This window comes from Aphelocoma coerulescens, chromosome 2, assembly GCF_041296385.1.
Source record: "Aphelocoma coerulescens isolate FSJ_1873_10779 chromosome 2, UR_Acoe_1.0, whole genome shotgun sequence".
Classification (NCBI taxonomy): Eukaryota; Metazoa; Chordata; class Aves; order Passeriformes; family Corvidae; genus Aphelocoma; species Aphelocoma coerulescens.
This window is the reverse complement of record NC_091015.1, coordinates 155,168,793-155,186,291: the sequence shown is the minus strand read 5'-3', so window position 1 is coordinate 155,186,291 and position 17,499 is coordinate 155,168,793. Positions and strand designations below refer to the sequence as shown.

Below are 17,499 nucleotides of genomic sequence, written 5' to 3'. Positions count from 1 at the left end.
AATCTTGCTGTTGGTATTTGAGAACCTATTTTCTTTGCATCAGTAAGGAATAATTGATAGACTAGTATGTACATGCTAGAACAGTTACTGAAACACTAGATGTAGTAGCATTTTCTTCTATTACTAGGGAGTAATGTTTTTTAATTAATTAGAACAAAACTTCAGAGTCTGGATTAGTAGGTACACAAGTTAGTTTTGCATGGGGAGGAGAATACTGTTATGAGGCATGTTATCTGGAAACCTCTAGGTGATCTGAATAAGTCTTAGAGCTGACTTGGTCGTTTTCTTCGTAGCACACAAAAATAAATGCTTGTATTAAAAAGTCTTAATCCATTCCTGAATTTTGAGTCAAGTTAATAATTTAAAGAAAACATGAGGCTTTGCATTTTTGTTAAGTGCTAAACATAGTGGAAAGCCAAATGACATGCATGGAAGTTTAATTTTTCTGTGACCAAATGATTGTGATGGCAGTATTGAGTACATTCACTTTTGCTGTCTGAGGTAGAAAGAGAAAGGTCTTTGTGTTATATTTTATAATGTGTGGTGAAAAGAACAATGCTGTATGCAGAACAGAAAACCATGAACTGGTAGAAGAAAGATATGGTATCAAACTGTGCCTCCAAGTAACTGCTGGATCTCTTGAAATTCTTCTAGGGTTTTTTTGGCATGCTTTGTAATTAATCACTTTGTTTTCTCTGGAGCAATGTGTCCTTCCCATGTTCTAGAGTTGCTTCCTGTTGATTGTTGGACTTAATTCAGCTGCTAGAGTAGACTTTCTTCTGGAAATTCAGCCAATTATTTTGTGCTTCTCAGTACCAGGAGTGGTATTGCTCTGTTGATTTTCATCTTTAAAGTATGTTTTATCTGGCAAAGAATCTTTCTTAGAACTTGTCTCCATCAGACATAGTCTAAAAGTTGCACGTAAGCCAAAGCCTGTCAAAAAAATTGAAATGTTTAAGCCTCACAGTGTTTCAAATAAATATATTTTAATTTATTTGTACTCATAAAAGGTATTAATGTGCTGTAAGGGACTGAAAGTGCAAGAGTTTTAATAAAGCTGCCTTCAGATTCTTTCTAATTAGCTCTTTAAATTGGAAACTAAAAGAATAATGTCATATAACTGTGTTATTAAGAGCATGTCTATGCTGTGAGTATATAAATTAGCCAAGGTGAAAAAAAAAGGTATTGCAGTATTCAAGATGACAATTGCAATTAGAGCCAATAGGAACTTTGCAATTCAAAAAAAAAAATCAGGGCAAACAGCATGCCAGTAGTATAAAAATCCCCAAATACTAATGCTGGGTTGGCTGTATACATCTGAGGGTGGCTGTCTTTACCTGATGGAGAAACCATCATAGTCTTTAGGAGTAAGTATTTAAGAGGATACGGAATTTAACACATTGCTGGTACTAAATATAAAGAACTTGGGGAGGAGGCAGTGGGAGTCTGTGAATAACTGAATAAACTGTTAAGCTGTGCTAATCAATTTTAAACTGACATCAAGGTTGCAGTGAGACCTGTGGATGGGTGGACCACTCTGCCAGTCTGAAATCTCACAGAAATCACTAGTTTTTTTAACTTTCATGTAAAATTAAACTCCCACTATTTTAATAGCTCAAAATAAGCATAATCACATAGAAAGCAATAAGGTTTCTTTTATTAGAAGTGTATTGCAAGCATATAAAAAGAGGGTTTTTTGTTAATTCATGAAAGAAACATGTTCTGATGTGTGTTTTCAGGGAGCATTGCATCTGTGTTTGGGTTTAGAATGAGTTCAGTAGCAGATTTGCAGTTCCATACTTCTCTTATTTGGGGTTGATCTATTTTTAGTAAAACTTGATCAAGTTCAGATAACAGAAGAGCCCAGGGTTCCAACACCCTTACTTAACACCCTGCAAGTATTGCTGGTTGGATCTGCCTTTTCTGTTACACAGCCATACTCAAGGTGCAAAACCAGTCTGTACAACTTCACTTAAGCCTGTGCTTTATGCACTTCTTTAGCTTGTCATCACAGCAGTGAAAAGGAAGTTCTGGCTGTAGGCAGAAGTTTGGGCAAGAAGTTGGATGTAAACTTGGTCTTTCCAGTAGCTGGGTTTGGATTTGTTTTGGCTTGTAGAAGAGTCTTTGAGGCAGAAGTTACAATGAAGGAATTTTTCCAGCCCTACCTTTTGTGTCCTGGCTCCCTGTTTAGCCTTCTGTTCTGTAGTTGGACTAATGACCTTGTAGTAAATCAGAATGCTGGGCTGCATTCAAACCAGCGTGGCCAGCAAGGTGAGCAAGGCAATTCTACCCCTCTGCTCTGGTGAGGCTCCACCTGGAATACTGTGTCCAGCTCTGGGGCCTCCAGCACAGGAAAGGCATGGACTTGTTGGAGCAGGTCCAGAGGAGAACCACAAAAATGATCAGAGGGATGGCACACCCCTCCTATGAGGAGAGTTTGAAAAAGTTGTTCAGCCTAGAGAAGGAATGACTGGGGAGAGCTTACTGTGGCCTTTCAAGTATATAAAGGCAGCTTACAAAAAGATGGAGACAGACCCATTATCAAGGCCTATAGTGACAGGACAAGGAGTGATACTTTTAAACTGAAAGAGATTTGGATTGTAAATAAAAAAGAAATTTTTTATGTGAGGGTGGTGAGACTGAAACAGACATCCCAGAGAAGTTGTGGATGCCCCATCCCTGGAAGTGCTCAAGACCAGACTGGAGGAGGCTTTGACCAGCCTGGTCTAGTGGAAGTTTTCCCTGCTCATTGCAGGGGGTTGGATGGGATGACCTTAAAAGGTCCCTTCCAACCAAACCATTCTGTGGTTTGCCTGGTAGTAAAAAATGGTTTGTACTTCATGTGAACTGAATTTTCTCTTCCAGATCTTGTGGTTATGAACTTCTTGCATGTGTGAGGGGGCATGGAAAGGCAAATGAGTTCTTAAGCAGCATGGAGAATAGCAGGTGTATCACAGCATGCCTTGGATTATGCTTATTGCCCTTTGGATACTTACCTGCAGAACCTGTTATTGAATATACAATTATCCATGATCATTCATTATCCATTATCATTCTTCAAGTCCTGTTTTCATGATAGTTTGTTGGAACATGAATTTGTCAGTACTGCAGTGACTGTACACAACATTGAAAGTATTTCTTCGTTGTTAAAACCTGAGTATATAAATCAGTCATTCTTCACAGAGTGATTTGTTTTAATAGGCACATTTTTACTACTGAATTGTTCTTTTTGTAATGTAGATAAAAGATTCAGAACACATTCACCAATCAGAAGTATCTACAACCGAAATAGACCAGCTGCTCTGCCTCCCTGGTTTGTTTCAGCAGATGTGTCTGCCACATGTGACAGAGGAAGATCAAAAGTCAAACATGAACACTGGTTGCTTGAAGAAATCAAATATTTAACATAATGTTCATTCAAGTATTTTAAAGTCTCTTTTCATTGGGCTGAAATATTTAAATAACTAGCTCTGTGTATCTGTAGGTCAGAGGTCATACGTTGGACTGCGTGTATGTACAATTTATTAGTCTAAGAAATCAACACTGTTTCTAACACAATCTGAAGTTAAAAGTAATTTTTAGATGAGAAAAAATCCCCACAGGCAATGTATTGTGAAGTCTCAGGATTTGTTGGCTTAGATCTGATGCATTTTGATCTTTCATTGGCAATAAGGAAAAACGCTGGATAGAAAGAAAAATAAGCATATTATACTAAAATTGTTAATGCTAAAAGGGCTGTTCACATGAGCTGCTGTTCATATCCATATATTTTCTTTTATTGTTATGGTATCTCACTTGATTTTTAGTGTTCAGTGAAGCAAACCAGTGAAGGTTCATTTTCTGCTTTTGTCTTGCCCTTGTCTAGGCACATAGTATACTGACCTAAATAAATTACAGTTTGCTCTACAAGCATGAATAGTTTTTATCCCTAAAAAGCTTTAGTTTTCATCTTTGGTTTTTAATACATACCTATTAATTTTTATTAGAGAAAGTATCAAAACTGTGTATTAATCTGTATGACCTGATATATTTCTCCTGTCATCTTGATTTATTGTATTTGTCCACAGATTTGTGGTACTGGATGCATAACACCTGAAAATCTTATCTTAACATGGTTCCTCCTGGGAACTCAGTGATTGTCTCTAAAATTTCAATTGAATTCCTTTAGTTAATTTTATAAAAAGAAGCCACGTTGCTCAATAGACTTTGGAAAATATCCAGATGTCTGGGAGATTTGTTTGTGCTTAGTGCCCTGCCTTTCAGTGTGGTTTATTGGCTTGAGCTTGATGTTGCTCTTCGCATGCCTGGGTAGTTTCTGATTTGGAGTTATTTTATATCCGGGTGTCCTGGAACAAACATTTTACTTATAAAATTGCACATAGGTCTAGCCCAAAATGCTTTGCTGTCCTTTATGAAACCTTTTTTTTGTCTCCTGCAGTTGTGTGCATTGTTGTACATTTACAAATGTCCCCCTTCTGGATGAAGTCCATAACAATGTGTTTTTTATTTAAATAAAAGGCATTTTTACTAGAGTCCAAGAGAAAATTCTGTTGAAATTTGTTTACTTTTCAATAAGCATCATCTAGAGTAGATGTACAAATTCTATTTGTTCCTGATGTTTAGAAGTAAGATTGTTCATCTGGAACTAATAGCAAGGGAATATATTATACATAGTAAGTTCACGAAGGCGTGTTTTGGTATGTTAGCTTTGCTTAAGGTACAAAGCATTAATTATAAAACTGTTTTAAACATGGCAAATTACAATGTTAAACTAGTTGGTGGGAACACTTGGGAAATTTGTTAGAGCATATTTTATTTTTTTTCCTAAACAATATATGTATGTAAATGTGCAATACAATACAGAGTTACTACCAGCTTCTCAGTTCTTTGAAGTTGAAGGATCATATGCAGTCATCCACAATGCTAAATATAGCTCTTAGCTTTCTAAGCTGAAGTGTTCTACATGGCTCTTAAAATAAGTGTTTCTATGACGAGGAGTATTTCTTTTGAAAAACTGAAGGCTAGAGCGCCTTCTGAATGTGGTACCAGGATTCTTCAGCCTGAAAGAAGATAACTGAAAAGAGGTTCAGTGATTAATAGAGTGGGCAGAGGGAAACAGAGCTAGCCTATTTCAGGTGATCTGTAACCTGTCTGATTATTTGTTATTATGTTACCTTTCATCAGATTGTTAAACTGGCTGTTTATAGAATGCTTCCAAAAAACCTTCAGAGAAGAACTCTGATGCAGAGGCTACACCTGTTCCCTGAAGATGTGAGTAGTCATGCAGTTACATTTTCATCCCTGTATTATATGGAGGTAGAGAGGGAGTGTTAGCAATGGCACTCATGTCATAAAAAGGTAAATTTAAAAAAATAAAGCTGCTTTTTTTTCTATATATATGTAGTTGGGTTTTTTCGATATTATTCACAGAACTGTGAGATTCAAGACATGTGAGATTGGTGTATTTGGGTGAAACACTTAGCATGAAGAATACAGTACTGTTGACAAATTTTGGTCTGGCTTTGTGGGCACAGGTGTTGTTTGTTAAACAATCTGATGGTTAAGACTATTCTCACCTGTCTCAGGTTATTCCAGAAGATATAGAGAAGAACCTTCTACAAGAGATTCCTCAGCCACGTGCAGTCCCCAAGAGGTTAGATGAATATACACCAGAAGAAATTGCTGCCTTTCCAAAGGTTTGGACTCCGTAAGTATCTTAGATTTTTTTAAGAGGACACATTGACTGCATATGTATTATATAGACTCTTGCATTATTAGTAAGAAAAAGGTAGTCATCTTTCTCTTTATGTCATTTTTCTTTGAGAGAGGAGGTCATTAAAACAAAAAACAATGGTTGCTAAAATTTTCTGTTTCTGGTCTTTGTTTTAATAAGTAAAGCTTTACTTAAAATCATGTTTTCAACTCTCTGCTTCATCAAAATGAATAGAGTGAAATGAATAGAATGAAAAGCTTCATTACCTGGTTTGAGTTGTATGTGCTCCATAATGTATAACTGTTAGCCATAGCCAAAGGAAATGCCACACAGGTCTGTAAACTTTCAAAAGCTTATTAAAAATCACTTGTACTTAGGCTCCTCATCTTAGATGACACTAAAATAGGTCTGTGCATCCATGTAATGGAGGCACCTCTGTGTTACAGTCTCTGTTAAAGGGAACAGAATCCAGCAAATACTTTAAGCCCTCTTCTGAGCTGAAACAGGGAGTTTGGTTTTGACTTCTTCTAACCTATATCAGTGATAAAAATTGCTATATTTGCTTTTATCCTCACTACTGAATGGAGCTGAAATTCCTGAGACTTCGTGGTTTCTGTGAGCTTTCAGTGGATTAACCCTGAAGAAGTTTAGATTCTGCACCATTGACCAAAATTCTGCAGTATATTAAAGTTGATAAGCCTGTCCTGTTGTATGGTATACTGTGTTTAGTATTAAAACTGATTAAGGTTCTCCACAATAATTTAGCATTGAATGAGGAGGTGGCACTTAGTTTTAGCTAACTAATTTGGAGTATCTGTATTGTCAAAGGAAATAGTGTTGTGCTGCCAGAGCTTTTGAAATGCATTTCTTTGTCCCCACATACTACCGTAGTCTTGGTTGAGTTCATCTCCTTAGCACTGGGCCACTCTAATTCTGTTGACTCACAGGTGTGTGTGGCAGAGGACAGATAAACTTAATGCCATCTAATTTAGTCATTGCTGTCAAACTAAGTTTTGTAATATCTTCATGTCAGCATATTAACCTTGGGGAAAATCTGCAGGTAAGAACACTACTGCTGTTAGAATTCCCCTCCCATAATTTCTTGGAACCATTCCCTCTGGAGGAATTCAAAGCACAGAGAAAATAAGCATTCCCTTTTTTTAATATTTCTCGTCTCTGTAGTCTCATATGGATTGATTGCTGGTAACGGCTCTCTGTATAGAATCTTTTTATTCTGTGCCAGTTATGGGGGTTGGGGAGTATTGCTGCCTTAGAAATCCTATAGTAGATCTGGAGGCTTTCAACTCAGAGGATCATAGTATTCCTCCTGTGGAAGGGCTGGGGAGCTCAAGTGGGTATTATGGTGAGAAAAAACAGGGAATAGGTGGGCCTGAGAGGAACAGAGTACTGGGTCTAAAATGAGTGAGATAATGCTAGAGAGAAGTGGAGCTAGTGGGGTCTGAGTGGAGTAGGGAAAAACAAACGGAAGTTTGGGAGAATTTTAATGCTCTAAGTGTAGAGACTGGGGCAGAAGTTTCCCTTCACCCAACTACTCCACCTATAGCAACAGTTAAAGGCCTGGAGACATACCTAACCCTTGTTGTGTTGGACTTTTGTCCTGCCTTCTTTTCTGCTCTCAGGAACTGGTAAGATCTAGCAGAGGGATAAGAATGAAGATGGTTATCTACCATCTCTCCACTAACTGCAGGGCTCATCGCTGTTGTAATTTCAGCTTCTTGTCCTGGCCTGCAACCAGACTATTGCTGGTGTCAGATAAGTTTTAATTTAACCTTCAGCTCACATTTTTAGCAGTTTGATCTTGGGAAGAGTTTCCAATGTGAAGTAACAGGAAAGATAATAATGTTTCTCTTGTCTGAAGGAGAAAGTGTATTTTGATTCTCTGGCATTCAGATTTCTGTGGGGGGAAGAGCTCAGTTGGGAAATAAAAGACAAAGAATTGAGCAAATTTGGTAAAATAACTTTCTGATGTGATAAGTAAAATACAGAAGTCGATAAAGGGGGACTTTAAATGAACCATAGTGGTCACTGTTCTCATTAAAATGCCAGGTGGAGTGACTGAGAATACACAGCTTTGCACCAAACACATTATAAAAGAAAGGGTGTATGAATATGCAGAGGTAATAGGCTCTGTGTTCTGAGATTTTTCAGTGTGTGAACCCATGGAGGAAGTAGTGTTTGCATTATTACAATATTCCTGTGAAAGACTGGAGAAGGAACAAAAATATAAGTATTTACAAATTCTTCTTTTTAGAGGCATGTAGCTAGCACAAATATTCTTTTAAAAATACGTCAAAAAAGGGACAGCTTTGTTCAGCATACCAAAGAGAAGTTAGGTTAAAGTATTGTTGTATAAGACTGATAATTTGAGATGTACTGAAGAAAACAACCACCTGACATGAAAATTATTTGAGAAGAGAAAACATGAAGGGAACATGAGTTGTTTTGTAGAAATCAAAATATTGCAGAAATACGTGTATCTCAGAATGCCAAACTGACTTTCTGTTTGGGTTCCTTGTCATTTCATTCTTTGCAGCTGACAGGCTGCCCAGGGATGTTGTGGAATCTCCAGCCCTGGAGATGCTCAGAACTCACTGCGCAGTTCCTGAGCAACCTGATGTCATGTTGAAGTTAGTTCTTCTCTGAATGTAGTCCTTTCAGATGTAAATTATTCTATGTTTTTTTTATATATGGGGAAAGTAAACAAGCGTAGTAAAATAGATTAGTATTTTAATAAACTGTGTTTAAAAAAAATAGTGCATAGGTTGCTCATCTTATTAGTCCTGTTTGGCTTTTCCTTGGGCTGTTGCTTGTATCTGGGTGAGAGCACAGTGCTAAAATGAGTAGTCTGTTTTTGTCCTCTGTGTATGCTGCATTCTGTAAATGACATGTAAAAGGCTAGTTGTGGACTTGGATCTGTGAGCTTCTGCAGAACCCATAGATAGCTTCCATACAGTAAGAGCAGTCCTTACAATAAACCAGAAAATGAAGGATAAAGGAAAAGCTTTAAACTCCCTTTTTTTTCTTCAGATGGTTTTAATAAATCTTCCTGCCTTATGTGAGTTTTGGTTTTAATTATTATTTATCTTCCATCAAGTTCTGAGCCTGGTGACCAACCTGTTTACTCTACCTGTTTACTGGTAGAGGTTCAAAAGGGGATGAAGTATTTCTGTGAATGATAACAAAAGGGAGGAGTTAGAGGGAGACAGTGTTAGTGGTTTATCTTCTTTCTACAGAAAAAAAAAAAGTTGATATTAGCCCTTTGAGATAGCTGTATGCTTTAAGGGAAAAGATCAAATGAAAAGCAGAGCTTGATTAAAGATATGGAAGGTTATAAATACAGATAAACACAATTATAACTAGGAAATGAATCTTTAAGGTTTTACATTAAAACTTATACCCAAGAAATGTACCTTACTGTATATAAACCAGACATAAGACAGATAATAGGGAATGAATATAAAGAACTGAATTTATGTGAGAACTTACTAGTATCAGGAGGAAAATACCCTTTTTCTCTTTAATTACAAATAATAATATAAATTTTCAATTGGAATGTGACGAGGACATGCACAGTGCTGCTAATGATCTCACTGGATGTTTTGACTATATTTTGTGTAAAAATATCTTGCTATAGATGTTTTTTTTAAAGGTTGTTTTGCTGGTAATTGGAGACTGACCCACCACAGAGAAAGACATGGTGTGCAAGTGGAACACTAAAATAGAGAAACAGTTTTTAAGGAAAGCACAGGGTAGGTGTGGAAACCCAGAAAATCATTTGGTTTTCAGAGTGGAGAGCCTTCCCATCACTCCTCCTTCCACCATGATAGGAACTGAAGAGGGATTGTGCTCCATGAAAGTGGAGAATTAAATATCAAAGTATTTCTAGTCAAAAAGACTTTCTTCAAGCATTCTTTCCTTTTATCCCTAACTGGAACCAACTGACTTCCCAACTTGTGTTCTTAGATCCTCCATGGAGAGGTCTGAAGTGTGATGGAAAATAATGTAGATACAGGAAAGTAAATTATGTCTGTTCCAGACATATTTCAAGGGTACAAAGATAAAAAACTAGTTCCTTTCACAGTTTGATTTTGTACCATGAGTGAAACATTTATTTCAAGTGTGTTTGAGCTGTATGTCTTTTAAATAACTTCTAAACAGAAATCATCACAGAATTCACCAGTAACATACGACTAAGCAAACGATTCTGTTCCGTAAAAGCAAGGATACATCAGATTCATGGGTAAATTTTCCTGTTACATACCATTTGGAAGTTGTTTAACTGTCTGGGTGTATATATGTTTTGAGACAGTTTTAAAGGCAGGAAATTGTTTTTCAAGAAGTATTTAAATAAGAGTATTACCAGATATATAGAATAGCAGGCTTGTGTTGTTCCAGTGGGATGGATGCATTCCTGGGAGTTTCCCTTAAGAAAGCAGATCTGTCTGATTCCATGGAGTTTGCTCAGGCTGGTGCTGGTGTGCAGACTGAATGCCTGGTCCACTGCCAGCCCTCCTAGGAACTCCCCTCAGGCCAGACAGCTGCTTGCTTGTCATTGGGGGAACAAGTTCTTCTACACTTCTGAAGTTTTTAAAACCTGATATATTGTAAACTCTGAAATTTGGTTTTCAAAAACCAAACACCTTCTTAATGTTTATATTTCTGAGTAACTTGCCTGATTTCTGCCCCCATCTGTACGTTCTTCTTTGAGGCAGGGGGTTGCAGAACCTGGTCTGAAGCTGTGATTTTGTTCCAGCTGAGCAGCATGGGTTAGGCAGGGTCCCAGTACTGACACTGCGTGTCATCCCCATGCTATGGCACACGGATTCCTGGAAGTTTATCAGCAACACTCTGTGGCTTTGAAAGCAGAAAATCACAATGTTCTCAGACAGAGAAGTTTGTAGGTGTTGAAACATAAGCATATTGGATGCCTGTGAACTGCAGATGGCTCTGATAATCCTCTTAGGTATTCTGTGCCACTTCCAGTTCCTCTCCAGTTTTGTGTCCTTAAAGCCAGCCTTGCCAGACTCAGGCAACCAGAAGCCAACTGTGGTGTTCCCAGCAAACAAATTTGTGGGTATTGGTAAACAGAAGATCTTTTGGATTAAGAGATCCTCTCAGCCACAGCTGCTCTTTCTGTTTGTTTGCTTACAAGAACTGCAGCACTAGTTGTCTTGCATAATTTCTAGTGCAAATATCTATTTTTAGTTACACAAATTATTTCTGGGATGTAGAAACAGAGCAGAAGAAGAAGCCAGAGATATCCTGGTTAGGTGGCTGAAATGATGTTACAAACAGTGCTTTTATATATGCAAGATGCCGACAGACTTCTTTAATTAGGTTTTTTATCTGTTAATTTCTTCAGATAACTTCATAAGGAGCTAACACCAAAAGACAGCACACATTATATTGCATAGAGAAATTACATTTGGAGTATTTCCAGTGATGTGCTCTGTTACAAATTATAACTTGCAGTTTTTATGACGTTTATAAAATGTTTTTTTCTCCCTACAATGAAATAGGAGGTAAAATAAAGGGAAAATTGTTGGAGTGTTACTCTAGTTACCTTGAGAAGAGCAGAGGGAAAGCCACAAAGCCAGCTCCAAAGATGGTGAGGTCTTGAGCTATTTTTATTAGGCCCATCTCAAGTTTATTCATTAGCCTTTAAAAATTTGGTACCAAGTTAAATTTCTCCAGTATTTTTCTTAGTTGCTGTTCAGTTGTAGAGTGTGTCTGCAGCTTCTTAGGATTTGAATTGTGTTTTATATCATGCCTCATTTGGTAATATTTAGTTCTTGTCTTGGGCTAAGTACTGCCCCTCCAACTTAAGTGCTCATCTCTCACAAAGCAGGGCTGGCATGTAGCAGTGTTGAGAGAAGACTTGGCCAACACAAACTTCTGTAAAAGACTGCAGCCAGTCTTACTTTTTCCCAAGCAACAAACTGTATAAAGCAGGAAAAAGCTATCCTGCCAATGCAGCCCAGTTCTGTTCCAATGTACTCTTTAAGGAATCCCTCTGGCAATTAATTTTCTGTGGCCTTTTTGCCTCTCGGTAGAAATTACATGAACTAACTGGAGATCATTAATCCCCAGTCAAAGCTATCACTGGTAGCTTTTTTTTTTTTTTTTTTCAATAGTCAGGGCATAAAAATGTCTCAGGATTCCATTTAGCATTTCATTTAACAGGAGATTTGGAGGTAACCAAGGCTTACATTTCACACTACCAGAGGTGGATCTAAATTCCTGTGGACAAAAAACCACACAGATACTTAAGAAGAAAATTACCTCTACATTAGGTTTTCGCTGCAGGCAGCAACTGGACACTAATCAAGAAGGGTCAGTAACTCAATCATCTTAAAAATCCAACAAATTCATGTTCAGATTGTTTAGCCTATTGAATTGAATTACTGGTTTTTCTCTGGCGTGCTTGAAACAGATCAGTGCTACTGATTCTCAGATGCTTTACCTGGGGGCAGCTTATGTTGTATCTAAAACCAAAGTTGAAGGTAAGAGGTAATTAAATGGGTAACTGGGCCCTTTTATTTGAACTGTGTGAAGAGGCTCCCAAAAAGAAAGTTCCAAAGCTACTTTCTCCTTCCATTTAAACCTGTGTATTTCATATGTGAGAACAGAAACTAAATTAATGGAAATTTGACAAGCAATAGGAGAATGGTTGTATATGATACTGTTGAACTACTTGCCCAGAAGAAATTAGAGTTAGATTATTTTTTAATCACTCTTTTATAAATGTCTGGATTTCCTTTTTTTCACTTCTGTTCCTGACAGTAAGTCTGGAAAGTATTTCACCATTCCTTCACTCAGTTCTCTCTTTATTTGAAGAATAACGTAATTCTTTGTCCAAAGCCAAGTGTACAGTGATGCTCTGTATACAGTCTTACAGTTTTTAGCAGAATATATCACTAAAAGAGAAACCTTCTATTTTCAAAAAGCATCATCTTAAGATGAATTTTACATGTATATTCAATTGATTTAACTTAAATAATTTTCCAGACAGAATTCATATAATCAAGGTCAAAATCAGGGAATTACAGTAAGTTTAAAAAAGCTTAGATCAATTTTGCTTAATTTGTTTTTACAGAAACTGAGGTTGTAACCACTTTATTTTAAATTGCAATAAGCCATTCTTCATTTTACTAAGAGTACCTAAATGCATATCAGATATCTTGATTTAAGGACATTTTTTTTTAAATTACAACAAGTGCTAGTTTTATGTAGAAAAAAGCAAACACATTACAGCTGCAGACTACAAAATAAACATCTTAAGTTTTGTTTCTGCAGAAGAGATTAGTGACTATAGCTGTACTGTCATAGCAGTATCACTCTTTCTTAGTCTTGTTACAAAATGCAGCTTCTGTTACTGTGGTTTGTTCTCCAAGCAAAGTTATACTTGTAGAAGTGCTTTTCAGGCAAGACAACAGTCTGCATGAGACCAACACCAACATGGAAACGATTCTTGTGCCCCAAGCAGAGCAGTTGATGGTTTAGAATAGGCCACAGTGTGAATTGGAAGTTTAATGATAGTTGAAATACCATTAGCTATCACTGATTATTTTACCAGAGGCATAGAGCTACCATGGGGTAATAGGTACACCTTGAGTAGAAAAATGATTCATCTCCCCCTCAGCACCAAACTGTTGATGTTTGAGTGTAACCACATAATTTGGTTTTCCAGGGAATGATAGCAGTGTTGGTCCTTGGGTTTCGATTTACTAGTGTCGATAGTGAAAAAGTTGAAATGTGTTCCCTTACCTAATAGCTATTGACTTTGGCACAACTTGTGAAGTGTTCCTGAAAAATACATATATTCCTCTTGTTTCAAAATTTACAGTAAATTTTGTCTCTGTGTTGAAGTTTGTCTATAAAAACAAATCTTAAATACTCAAAATTTCATCGTTTATTCATAAAATAACCTTAAAATGTGTGCCAGAAGACAACAAATTCCATGTTGTGTGTATTGCATGCTAATTTTAGACAAAACCAAATTATTTGGAACCTTTTGTTATAAGGCTAAAAGCTACATATTGCCCTTAATAAGCAGATACGAAAGATGAGCCATAAAGCCATTCTGTGTAAGCAGACAACTGTCATCAGTTAGCAATAATTCATGTGATGGTGATTTCCAGAGTTATGAAGAAGAGCATCACAGTAATACAGATCGAGTGTGCCTGCCAGTACAGAGTAATGGGATCAAAGAGTGGCTTAGGGCTAGTAACTAAGTGGCATGATCAGTCCACAAAATCTTTTCACTAATTGGTCTTCTCCAGTTTGTCATCTGTTCCAAACAGTGTTGTTTATAAACTCCCCTAAATGAGACTTTTGTGAGCTAGTGGATATCACTTGTTAAGTACTTAAAAAATAAGGGGTAGGTTAGAAGTACTTGAACATCAGTTATTTCTTTGTATGTTCTAGTTTTTCAGCCAAGTTTGGAGAGATTTTATCCTTGTTGTTTCTTAAAATTCTTGAAACTTGTGCAACAAAGTCAGGGAGAGCTTCTGTAAAACTATGCAGTCATGCTGAAGACTCCTTCAGCCTTTTGGGGAACTCTGCACTGTTCAGGAAACAAGATGGGGAAAGGGGGGGAGAGAAAGGCCTCTGAATAAAAAGGTAACGTAGCAGCCACAGACCTAAAACCCTCTGGGATGAGTTAATCTTAAAACATTATGATAACTGCAGGTTAAGACATACTTTTTTGGTTTTGTTTTTGATGGATAACCTATGCAAATGGGAATCCTACCAGAAATTAAATTTTTCAGGTAATAGAAGGTGTTGTACAGACTGTGAACGGAAGAGACGGATGTGCCTTTCCTGCCGGATGGTTATTAATTTTTAAGGGGATTTTCATGCATCTGGAGTGGTTTCTCTCATTCATGGAAGCAGTAAAATCTTAACAGAATTCTAAGCCTATCTTCTTCGGTTTTTGCTCTTGTACCACTGCTCTCATCTCTGCCTGTATTAGCCTGTGACATTTGTTAGCCTTAAGGCACCGACCTTTTGCAGTGCTGATGCAAGAGTAAATCCTTTCTGAACAGTCCTTGTTACTGCTGCTGGGAGTGCAGAAATTCCAGGGAACCCAGGCTCTCTGGGTCATGTGCTCCAATGGTGAGATGATTACCCACAGGTGAAGAGAAGATTGCAATCTGAGATCTTCAGAGCTTCCACACCAGGTGTGCATTGCTGAGTCAGGAGCAGGTATTGACAGGTCACTTCTTGTGCAGCACTGACAGTCTTATTCCTCAGCAGAGGCAGGTTTGAAACCATTAGCAGTCATTAACACAGGCTTGCAAGCACACAAAAGACTGTAACAATTCCATGAGATTTGACTTCATAAAACTTCCTTGTAAAAAGTCTCAGACAATGCATCATCAAAGCAGTGTGAGTAGGGGTTGTTTATGGAGAGATGGCTATCCAGGATTTTGAGCTTGAAAGAAGAAAAGGTCATGTTATCAAGTGCTGTTTATCAGCATGCAGTAGAAGAAACTAGGCAGGTGTATAACTTCTTTTGGAAGAAGAAGGAAGGGCAATGTTGACTACATATTACATTGTTATAGCTAATCCCAGTGCATTTAAAAGTTCTAACAAACAAAGTCTCATTTGGATTAAAATACGTAGTTTTGAAGAGGTATTCTGAGTTACTAAAAATTAAGAGAACATTTTTTTTTAATATTGCCTGGTTTGTGAAATAACTGCTGTACATACAGAATAGTGTCATATATTACTCTACAGGCTTAGTTATATTATTTCTTGGAGGTAAGTAATGCTGTTTTTCACGTGTCTGCTGTAAGATGTTACAAGGTTTTAGCTTGTTTGCCTAGAAATAATATGGTGAAGATGTCCTGTATATTTTTTGAAATCAAATTAGTTGCAGTATAACACAGACTAGTGGTTACTTAGATTTGGCCTTTATAGAGTAACACACACCCCCCTTATTTTATTTTTTCCGAGGCTGTTTTACCTCCACAAAACACTGCTAAGCAAAGGGAAACATCATTGCTGGAATGTGCTGACAAGAATTTAATAAAGATGGAGCTGTGCAGCGAGTCTCTTCAGAGTTGATTGGAATAAATGTTCACTCCAGGAGTTGAGAGTTGAACACATTTAACTATTGCAGAGGGTCTCTGTCCTGTCCTTTCTGACAGGAAAAATACCCTTGGAAGAGGATATTTCACATCACACTGAAAAAGAATATTGAATATTCTGTGAAGTGGGGGGTCCCATCATAGTTGTAAATATGCAAGTAGGTCTTTTTGTGTGGTTAGTTTCTGTTTGCCATCTGACATGTTGAGAGGCTGAGGTCATAGCTTCGTGAGCATTTTTTCTGGCAATAAGGCTCAGTTTTAAGAATCATCCATCACTTTTCCTGCCTCTCCATTCTGCTTGTGTGGCAACAGAATGGAGAATCAGAGAACTGACCTAGATTAAAGACAACCTTGTTTTATGCAGCTGCACAAAGTGGAGTATGTTGGAGTTGGTTGGAGTTGCTAGGAAAGCACATGTATGATCACCAAATTTCAGTATTAATTAATGATACAGATGCCAGCTCTACGCTCCTGCAGTGCTTTTCAAACATAACTGCAGCTGTGAAATCTGCATAGACACTGAAGAGAGAATTTACAATGGCAAGCTTTAGCCCAAGCATGCAAGCCTCTTCAAGTCTAAAGTCCAGGAAGAAAGGCAGGACTTCCCCATGTTCTAGGGCTTAGTTTGACCTCAGTCTCATTTCTTGAAGTGGGCTACAGAGCAAAGAAGTTACTGTTATTCTGTAAATGGGAAAACTCTCAGAGTCCATTGGTTTCTTTCAGCACTGCAGAGTGTAGAGCTGGCATCCATATCAAAAGACAACATTTATGTGAAATACATTAATTCTGCAGAGTTTTGGGAAGCTCTCTACCAATTACAGTGGGGACCACTAGGACCCTTTTGTTTTCCATCACAAAGCTGATCTTAGGAACTGGACATACCCAGTTTATCTGTTTTGTAAGGTTCAGTGGCTGTAGATTGTCAGCATTTTATGTCAGCTGTATTTCACTTCTGATAGCTGTGAGTATGGATAAAAATTGGGAGAATTTACAGAATCACAGAATTGTGAGGGTTTGGAAGGCACCTCAGGAGATCATTCAGTCCAACCCCCCTGCCAAAGCAGGGTCACCTAGAGCAGGTTACATAGAAATGCATCCAGGTGGGTTTTGAGTGTTTTCAGAGAGGGAGAATCCATGACCTCCCTGGGCAGCTCTAAGAGATTTAAAGCTGTAATCAGAGCTTAGGACCCACTCTTCAGTCCTTTTACTCAGTGGTAAAGTATTTGTTAGGAGAGAAGCACTGAGAGGCCTGCTGTAATGAATGGGATGCTGATTTATTTTTCTGAGTATTTTGCCTAGAATTCACTAAAGTGTTTTAATTCTTTTTATGTGGAGTATAAAAATGTTAGTGAGACAAATATTTTTAATATATTTTGGTGGCAGACATCTGCTGCACAGACTAATGTTGCATATTTTTGGTGAACCCATAGTAGTTTGCCTTTCAGCATAGATTGCAGAGACACTGGTTCCCATATTCCCCCAATATCCACTTGGAGTCTCCTGTTAATACACAGCAAAACTTTTTTTCCCAAGAATATTACTTTAAAAAAAAAAAAAAGAGGAGCAGCTATGTGAAGTCTTGCCTTTGGGTGAATTTCTGAACTGGCTGTTCTAGGAGATAGCATTTCCTTTGTTCCAAGGGCATAAACTCAGGGCTTTGCTGAGGAAGGG

General features: G+C 37.6%; 1 protein-coding gene across 2 annotated transcripts in view; it reads left to right on the top strand.

Annotated features, from left to right (window-relative positions):
• The window catches only part of MRPL13 (mitochondrial ribosomal protein L13), a 31,875-nt gene that overhangs the window by 10,566 nt on the left and 3,810 nt on the right, over positions 1 to 17,499 (top strand). For both annotated transcript variants that reach the window (XM_069005401.1, XM_069005402.1), the window contains exons 5-6: positions 5,185 to 5,271; positions 5,586 to 5,707. In XM_069005401.1, the coding sequence (XP_068861502.1) occupies positions 5,185 to 5,271; positions 5,586 to 5,707 (209 nt within the window). The remainder of the gene's footprint in view (positions 1 to 5,184; positions 5,272 to 5,585; positions 5,708 to 17,499) is intronic.